The following is a 9,819-nucleotide window of genomic DNA, read 5'->3' on the forward strand; positions in this document are numbered from 1 at the left end:
GGATGGAGAGAAAATAAATCGTATTTATTTCTAGATCGAAGGAGATCTAAAAAAGAACTAAGTCTCAAACCAAGTTCTTTGCCTGCCTCAACTTCATCACTTCTTGTTAATGCCTTTTCTTCTACTTAAAATGTCCTCCCCTCTCCTACCCATTAATTCGCATCCACTCCTGAAAACCAATCCTTCAACAAACTACCTACCTAATGCAAGAAACTACTAGGTGTAAATAGTTGGCTTTTCATTTAAAATAAAATTCTTTCTTTAAGTTTATATCATAGCCCTCTGTATACTTTTTTTTAAAGGAGTACACTGAAAGTAATTAGTGGTCGCCAGGAGCTAGAAGAAGAGAAGAATGGGAGTGATCACTAATGCTTAAGAAGTTTCTTTCTGGGGTGATATAAATGTTGTGGAATTAGATCATGGTGAAGGTTGCACACCTTTGTGTGTTAACTGTACACTTTAAAACCAGCTAATGGTACACTTTAAAGGATAAATTGTATTTTATGTGAATTATCTCAAGTACACTTACATATGAGGGAGCACAAATCTCAAGGGAATTCAAAGAATATTATTACATTCAAGAGGCTATACAAAGAAAGCACTTAGGGAGGGAAAGAATCTCAAGCCAACACACAAGTAGACAACAAATTCAGTCACTAAACAGTATAAGAGATTAGAGCAATAGGACATAAGTGTAGCCTGGTAGTGATCTAGAAAACCTCAGGAAGAATTCTTTTGAATCTTAACAAGAATACTTCAATGAATCAAAGATGGAAATGGCAAGAGGCAGGAGTCAAAGAAATACAATAAATAATTTTTTACACAACTTAAATATCCACTTTACTGAGTAGAACTGACAAGCATTCTAATACTTATTTGTATCCCTGCTATCTGCTACTTTGCTAGAAGAGATTTTTATCCACAAATTCAATTCACAGTAACAATTCTCTTCCTTCATATTTACTGCATATTTCCTTCATATTTGTATGGAGCCATATTTGTATGCAGCAAGCTCCATATACATACATTCCTAGACCTTAGGATAAGCAAAGCAGAACCAGAGGAAAATTGTCATGAACAAGATGTGGGGAATCAGAGCAGGAAGCACACTAAACTGAGTAGGTGACACAGATAACAGGATGTGGAACACAAAAGATCTTTAACAAGAGAGTGACACTAGGGGCGCCTGGATGGTTCAGTTGGTTAAGGTCCAATTTCAGGCTCAGGTCATGATCTCATGGTTTGTGGCATCAAGTCCAGTGTCGGGCTCTGCGCTGGCAGTGGGGAGCCTGCTTGGAATTCTCAGTCTCTCTCTCTCTCTCTGCCCCGCCCCCTTCACATGCATGTGCGCACGCTTTCTCTCTCTCTCAAAAATAAATAAAATGAACATTAAAAAAACAACACACAAAAGAGTGACACTAAAGATTTTAGGAAAAAAAATGTATAGTTTAGGAAACATTTAGAAAGATATCTTTGGTCCCAGGAGGGACCAAAAGGAAGAAAGAATGAAATGCATTAAAAGGTAATTTAAAAAAAAATTAATAATCCAGGTATTAAAAAAAATAAAGTTTAGAGTAGGAACTAGCAATACAAATGAGGGGAAAAAAAACACAGGCATGATTTTAGAAAATTAATAGGGTTTCACTAAATGTATGTATTTGCACGCAGAAAAAAAAAAAATCCTAAAATGGTAACAGGGTTATCTCCAAACAGTGTAAGAATATCATCATTTCCTCCTTTACTCTGTCTTCTTTTAATTTTATGATGATGACTGCGCACCAATAGAGACATAAAAACAGTTAACACTATAAAAATTAACAGGACTTTATAACTGATTTGAAAAAATGGAAAAGAACTACTTAATGACAATACTAAGATTCTAAGCCTACAACTTTGCCTTCAAAGAGCTAAAAATGTATTTGAAAGGCAGAAACTAAAACATAGTATACTAACAATAACTAAGAAGGCAAGATAATAATGAAGTGACTACAAGAGATAAATTTTAATCTAACTTTTGTGCAGTCAACCATGTAAATACTCATTGTTCCTCATGGAATCACTTACCAAGCCAGTTTATCAAAACATTTTCCCATTAAAGGCAGTTTCTAAGAGGATTCTTAGACCAGGTAAGAGTTTAAGATTTTCTCCATTTTGTTTTATTTAAGTTTATTTATTTGAAAGAGAGAAAGAGTGGGTGGGAGAAGGGCTGAGCAAGAGGAGAGAGTGAGAATCCCAAGCAGGCTCCGCACTGCCAGCACAGAGCCTGATGCGGGGCTCAAACCCATGAACCGTGAGATCATGACCTGAGCCTAAGTCGGACGCTTAACCGACTGAGCCACCCAGGTGCTCCTACATTTTAAAAGAATAAAAACGCTGGGGCGCCTGGGTGGCTCAGTCGGTTAAGCATCCGACTTCGGCTCAGATCACGATCTCGCAGTCAGTGAGTTCCAGCCCCGCATCAGGCTCCATGCTGACAGCTCAGCGCCTGGAGCCTGCTTCCGATTCTGTGTCTCCCCCGCTCTCTGCTCCTCCCCCTGCTCACACTCTGTCTCTGTCCCTCAAAAATGAATAAACATTAAAAAACATTAAAAAAAATAAAAATTAAAAAAATAATAAAAATGCCACTTAATATTTGTTTGCTATGTACAGGCATTTTGTAAATTAATTCATTTAAATCTTATTAATACTCTGAGACAGGCACTGTTACTGACTCCAAAGTGATGAAAAAACTGAGGCCTATGTAACTTACCCAAAGCCATAGAACTAGTAAGCAGTGCAACAAAAATCCAAATCTAGACAGGTCTGACTCCAGAGCCCATCCTCTTAACCACTAAGCTTGACCCCTTACGGATTAGCTAATCAGAATAAAATACACATAATCAAATCAGTTAGTTATCAAAATACAACACCCACATTTTACAATATATGAAATACAACATAAACACACATACCAAGTTGGTCACCACTAATTTTATATTCCCCCATTTGAAAATATTTAAAATAATACATATAGAAATTCAATTCATGAGGTTAAATTTCTTCTCAAAAAGAGAGTAATGCAATGCCAGAATTTAAGTAAAAATAAATCATTCAATCATGTTCACTAAAGAAATAAAACTTATTTCCATTGAAAGGCAACCTCTCTATCTTCCAGGGTGTTTGAAATATATTTTATCTTGATATAAGTGATGCAAAATACAATAATGCAAAAATTGCACACTTCAGATTTTTATGCTTTACTGTTCAATACATTTTTTTAAAAAACAAATGTTTAAAAAGCAAGAGCTCTAGGCTCCAAAACACTGAAAAATGAGAAAAGTACCCACAACATGTGAAATACAGCTCTAACACATAAGAGCTCATATAAAATAGGAAATCAGGATAAAAGCGGGACAAAGGGAATCAACAATTTTTAGTCAATTCTTCAATTTCATAAGAACAATGACCAATAGGTGTAAGAAACTCAACTTCACTAACTGAAGAAATGTAAATTAAGAAAATAATTTAGGACTACCTCTAACTTGTTCACCACTGTATCCCAAGTGCTCAACAAGTAGTTAAAACTTGGTATTTCCTGATGTAACGAATAGAAGTTCTGATGTAATGAACAGAAGTTATTTGTGATGAAGCAGAGAAAAGGATCCTCTCTTACAGTGCTATAAACAATGCATACTGACATAATCTTTCAGTAGGGCAAACTGACACAATGAAACAATGTATACTGATATTATCTCAGTAGGGCAAACTGACATAAAAATTTTTCAAATGCAGTCTCCTGGACACAGCAATTTCACCTATAGGAATTTATATTAGAACAATCACATAAGTCACATACTATATATGTACCAATTTTATGTAACACTATTTGTAATTAATAAACTAGAAACAACCCAAGTATCTACCAATAGGGAGCTGAAATAAATTATAGTAACTACACAAATAAATACTACGTGACCATTTAAAGTATAGTTGACCCTCAAAAACACATTTGGGGCACATTTGGGGTTTGGGGCACCTGGGTGGCCCAATGGGTTAAGCATCTGACTTCAGCTCAGGTCATGATCTCCCAGTTTATGAGTTCGAGCCCTGTGTCAGGCTCTGTGCTCAGAGCCTGGAGCCTGTTTCAGATTCTATGTCTCCGCCTCTCTCTGCCCCTCCCCCATTCACACTCTGTCTCTTTCTCAAAAATAAACAAACATTAAAAAAAAACTAAAAAAAAACACCAAACAAACAAAAAAACAAACAAAAAAACCCCACGGGTTTGAACTGTGTGGGTCCACTTATATGTGGGTTTTTTTCTATAAATATAGTCCAGTACTGTAAATGTATTTTCTCTTCCTCATGATTTTAGTATTTTCTTTTCTCCAGCATATTTTATTGTAAGGGTATGGTATATATAACGCAAAAAGAAAACTATGTGTTGACTGTGTTATTGGTAAGGCTTCTGGTCAACAGCAGGCTATTAGTAGTCAAGTGTTTGGGGAATCAAAAGTTATATGTGGATTTTTGACTATGTGGGGGTCAGTGCCCCATCCCCACCCTGTTCAAAAGTCAACTGTCATGAAAAACCAATACAAAAAGATAGAATATACTGTTAACTGATAAAAGCAACTCGCTTAAGAGTATAGTAAGAAATGATTTTTTTTTACTAGAAATAAATAAATACTAGTATATTTATAAAAAAATGTCCAAGACCCAAAATGACAAAACATTTATCAGTGGTTACCTCCGGAGGGTGGGATTACAAAGGAGCTTTCACTTTCCACATTATACATGTCTTTCTTTCCTACTTTTTTTTTAAGTTTATTCATTTACTTTAAGAGAGAAGGAGAGTGTGCGAGTGGGGAAGAGGCAGGGAGAGAGAATCCCAACAGACTCTACACTGCCAGCAGTGAGCCCAATGTGGGGCTTGATCTCATGAACTGTGAGACCATGACCTGAAATCAAGAGTCAGACCCTTAACCAACTGAGTCACCCAGGCACCCCTACATTATACATTTCTATATTAATTTTTACCATAAGTATTTATTACCTTTGTAATGGTAAAAAAAAAAAATAGTACCATGAAAAATGCACGGCAGCTTGACTGGACAAATATCAATGCTACAATAATGTATGATGTGATTTATAATTTGAATTTCAACTTATCACAAGTAAACTCTTAAAAATTAAGATATTAAAGGGTGATATTTTTGATCTGTTAATTTTCAAATGTGCCTAAAATCAACTCTCTAGAGAGAAACAACAATCCCAAATTTAAAGTCACTGGATTTTGGGAAAGGTCACGCCATCCACTAGAGTCTCTCTATATTGAATAATTATCAAATCATATTCAAATTTACTGAAGGTGCCTTGGAGGATATACAGAAAAGTGAGTCTCTGTCCTTGCTAAGCGTATAATACATAGGAAATAAGGAAAAAATATACTTTACCATAATAAAAGAGAAGACATTTAGAAAACTTTTAGAATTGGCAAGACAGCTATGGACTTTGTCTTCAAATTTCATTCTTTATCCACACTGCCTTCTATTCTAGAACTATCAGATACCCTCAATAAATGCTTTTCTCTGTCTTAGTTTGCTCCTTGCAATCAGAGGTAGGGCATGGTTGCAGGTAAAAGGTCTACTGATAGGACAAAGCCAAGCTGACTGGATAATTGGCAAAAATTCGGAACACTTAATCCACAGATCCAAAGGGTTTCCTGTGAGTATGCCAATATCTTACAGGAGCAATATCTAGCTTCACAGATTCTCTTTCTATGGCATTAAAAAAAAAAAAGAGGTCAAAGCTATCATCCTAAGGACAAGTCTTGAAAACTTTTCCACAAAACATAACCTTTCTTTAAAAAAAAGATGAAATATTCGACTCACAAATCCATACGAAGTATTCATCAGGTTTAACCCTATTACCTTGTGATTTTATTAAACAAATATAGTCTTACCTGCAACCGGGAAATCACTATGCACTCGCTTCCAAGTCACTTATAATAATGTTAAATAGGACCATTTCAGGTATCAAAACTGAAAATAGCACTATTTACAATTCTGTCCAGAAAAAAAAAATCCCTTTATTACTATTATTTTCTTTTTCCTGTCTTAAAAGTCACCCCCCAGTCATCACATAATGTGCCTTCCCTTCCCAACTGGTCACTGAATCATTTATGTTCACCTGTTTTCCTGTGACTATATTATTATTTAGTATTTCAAAAATTACACTTAAATTAAGCATTGTTTCCCCTTTAATGCTCCTCTCCCATCCCCAAAATGCTAAGTTTAAGTGTTCAATAATCTTTTTATAGAGAATCCACCTATTCTAAGGATACACTAAGCCTACCAAATAACTACCTAAGCAGGAAAATTGGAAGAATTGGATTCAGTGTGGCACATAATGATCCCATTGAAATCCCAGTTCACCAACAAAGATCACAAACACACACACATGTTGGAATCAATCACGAAAGGATTACACATACAACAAAATACTTACATTTCGATGGAACTGTGTAAAGGACTGAATCATGTAGAATCGGTGCATGTATACTATAGCAGTGTTGATAGTCAATTGTGAGCTAAAATGTTCGTTAAGGCCCCAAAACAGACTGGCAGCACGATTCCCGAAAATACAACCTGTATATCCTTCCAAAAGGACCATGCAGCCATGCACAATACATGCTTCTAAAGGAAAATCATACATAATTTTCCAAATTAAAGAGCAAAATGTTTTCTTTCACCAAGTTATTAACCACCAATTGACACCTAACATAATACCTTACATACATACAACAGATATTCAATATAACAATACGCTAAATTGATACACAAGCAAGCTTCTTAGCACGTGGGGATCAAGAAGGATATAAAAAATTTACGTAAGACCTAAACCAGTCACTTGCCTCCTGAAAATCTTGCAGTGGTGATCCATTAGCTCAGGGTATCTCTTCACATTACTTACAACATTACACCTTCCGTGATCCGGGCCCTAGGTATGTCTCCACCATCTCCTCACCTTCTGACCTCTAGAAATTAACTTTCCACTCCCACTTGTCTCTGGCAACTAATAAGCCTTTCCATATGGTGATCCCTTGGACCAGAAACACTATGGAATGATTTTATATTCATTCACTGACAAGAAAAAAACTTAAATGCCTTTACTTCTAAAGCCCTCAGAAGACAATGTGGGTTGTTATTCAGAGAAAAGGTCGTCATCCCATGACGGCAACAACCTTAACAACAACACACATATAAAAAAGGATTAGATGTACGGAAACAGAATTTAAAACAAAAAAAAGCTTAACTCAGTACTGAACTGATGCTTAGGAAACAAATTGGGTATCTGCAACAAAGAGGACACTTCTTTTGAGAGGAGCACAACTTTAAGACACAAACATTACAGCCAGCAACACAATCCACTCAGAAACACACTTAACCCAAAACACTTAATCCACCCAGAAATAATTTTCCACTCTCAGACTTTAAAACTATATACGCTTTATCTGTTACAAAATGAGTATATTTTCTAACAAAAATACTTCAAGTGAAATAAGTCATTAAGTTACCTGATCTTTGAAATGCAAAGAAAATACACATTAGAACTCTGAGTAATTTAAAAACCCAACATTTGTAAGTGCTTATTTATTTAAATGCTTTTTTAAAACATTAGATCCTTGGGTCTGTATCCTTACGAACAGAAACTGACATCCTTCTTTCCTCTGAAATTCTATAGTTTTAACAGTAGCTACCATTTGAAAATCTAAATACCACGCATTGTGTTGGGCACAGAAACTACATGCAAAGGGTAACACTCCATTTTACAGACGAGAAAACCAAGAATTTGACAAGTTTCCTAAACAGCTAGTAATTGGGAGGAACGGATTTTGAACCTAAGCTGGGGCATTAATTCTAGGTCACCCTTTCTTTATAAGCCCTTCAGGTCTTGAATTTCTCAAAACTCTCTTTAAACACTAAGTTCAAGAGGCAGCCATCAACAGTGAAACCTCTACCAAAACCTTAGGGCATAGCGGAAAAGTACAATCTGAAAGTCACCAGACCAAGAGACCACAACACAACGAAAAGGGACTAGGAAAGGCTGGTTAAAACACAAAACTGCGAAGGATACGAATTCCCAGCAAGGCTGATGGCACTGGTGAGCGAGCGGGAAATTAACTCCGCTTCGCTTCCCTAGCGCAAACACTGAATTTGAGGCTGCCCCAACGCAGGTTCTACCACCTAGACAGTCAGCCCCTGCCTCCCTCTTCCGTCCCTGACATAGCCTGAGGCCTGGACGCCCGAGCTAGGCGGGTCTGACTCCAAGGCCGGAGGCCTAGGCCGCAAGGATACACGTTAAGACGTTGTCCCATGTCCTGGAGCAGATTTGCCGCCTGCTGGCGAGAAGAAAGTTCTTTATCTGGGTCCAGGCCAAAACGACGGGACGGGCTGTTTTCCAGCTGTTCTCGAGTAAAATACCACCGTTTGTTGTTGTTCTTCCTCTCTCCCTCCATAGTGCTTCAACCAGAAGGCAGCGACGGAGGCTGCAGCACTTCCCAGCGTCACCTAAGCGGCGACACACATCCGCTGTGCGGGGGCAACCGCGACGTGACGAATTTCCGCTGGAGGATGGACGGCTAGGTTGTGACAGGCTTCCGCAAAGAAGGACTAGATAAGGGGTCTACTTCCGGAATGGACCTCACGACAGCCTGTAGCCGAATTAACAGCCAGTAGGCAACCAGGAAAGACCTTGAGTCTAGGACGCAGGCGCCAGTCATGTGACCCCTGGGAGGTAGGGTGGGGTTAGAAGTTCTCGTTTGAAACCTCATCTCCTCCCGCGAGATCTGGGTTTAGCCTTAGCGTGGTGGAAGAGGTGGCGGGGTAAGTGTTGTGGCGGGCGTAGGCGCCCGCCCACGCGCCCCTCGGTGGTTCTTCAGAGAATTTCGTTTGTGGTGGGGGTGGAGGTATAAAAATGGTGCCGATTCTGAACTTGACAGAAAACAGGTGAGACTGTCGAAAACTGAAGAAAGTAATCAAAGAGAGTGACCCTATCATATATCGTAATATAAAGCAACAAGAAAGCTGTTACGTTGTTGGTAACAGTGTAAACTACCCATTTACAAAGCCGCTTTACAACATTTATCCAAAGCCTTGAAAAAATTCCTATCCCTTGCCACAGTGATTCAACATAAGGGAATGAAATGAAATGAATAGTGTTAATGAATTTAGCGATTATGGGGCGCCTGGGTGGCTCAGTTAGTTAAGCTTCGGACTTCAGCTCAGGTCATGCATGATCTCACAGTTCGGGAGTTCAAGCCTTGGGTGGGGCTCTCTCAGCACAGAGCCGACTTCCATCCTCTGTCCCTCTCTGTGCCCTTCCTCCCTCTCAATTTTTTTTTTTAATTTAGTGATTGCTATGTTCCAGGCGCACTATTGACTCTTCATTTAAAAGGCCCAATATCCCTACCAAGAGATAGTAGTACTTCAGTCCTCATTTGGTGGACGAACGAACTAAAACTCCTTCATTGTGGAAAGCTTCCACCTCCACATAACACACGCACAAGTTTGTAAGTCCTTGTCCTCCGTCGAGATATACTCCAGCTGAACGCACGGGCAAGATACTTAGCCTTTTTGTGCCTCTCGTATAAATGGAAATGGTAATAATAGTACCTACAGGTTGTGAGAAGGATTAAATGAAGCTATAATTAGTTAAAAGCCTTTGTAATAGTACCTGGATCATAGGAACATAGAAAACATTGATTAGATGTTATCATAGTGTTTATTATATTAAAATTGAGGGCAAGGACAATGCCTTCTTCATCTTTGTGTCCATAGC

General features: G+C 38.1%; 1 protein-coding gene across 2 annotated transcripts in view; it reads right to left on the reverse strand.

Annotated features, from left to right (window-relative positions):
- CCNT1 (cyclin T1) overlaps positions 1–8,846 on the reverse strand; it is a 28,967-nt gene extending 20,121 nt beyond the window's left edge. Inside the window, exons 1-2 of one of the 2 annotated variants that reach the window (XR_007154219.1) lie at positions 8,337–8,846; positions 6,487–6,568 (exon numbers count right to left, since the gene is read on the reverse strand). Coding sequence is in view for 1 of the 2 variants with exons in the window: in XM_047868398.1 (XP_047724354.1) it covers positions 6,487–6,568; positions 8,337–8,497 (243 nt within the window). In the remaining variant the exon portion in view is untranslated. The remainder of the gene's footprint in view (positions 1–6,486; positions 6,569–8,336) is intronic. The other variant, XM_047868398.1, reaches the window with a different exon arrangement.
- Between the last annotated feature and the right edge of the window lie 973 nt (positions 8,847–9,819).

The sequence above is a fragment of the Prionailurus viverrinus genome, chromosome B4 (assembly GCF_022837055.1).
Source record: "Prionailurus viverrinus isolate Anna chromosome B4, UM_Priviv_1.0, whole genome shotgun sequence".
NCBI lineage: Eukaryota > Metazoa > Chordata > Mammalia > Carnivora > Felidae > Prionailurus > Prionailurus viverrinus.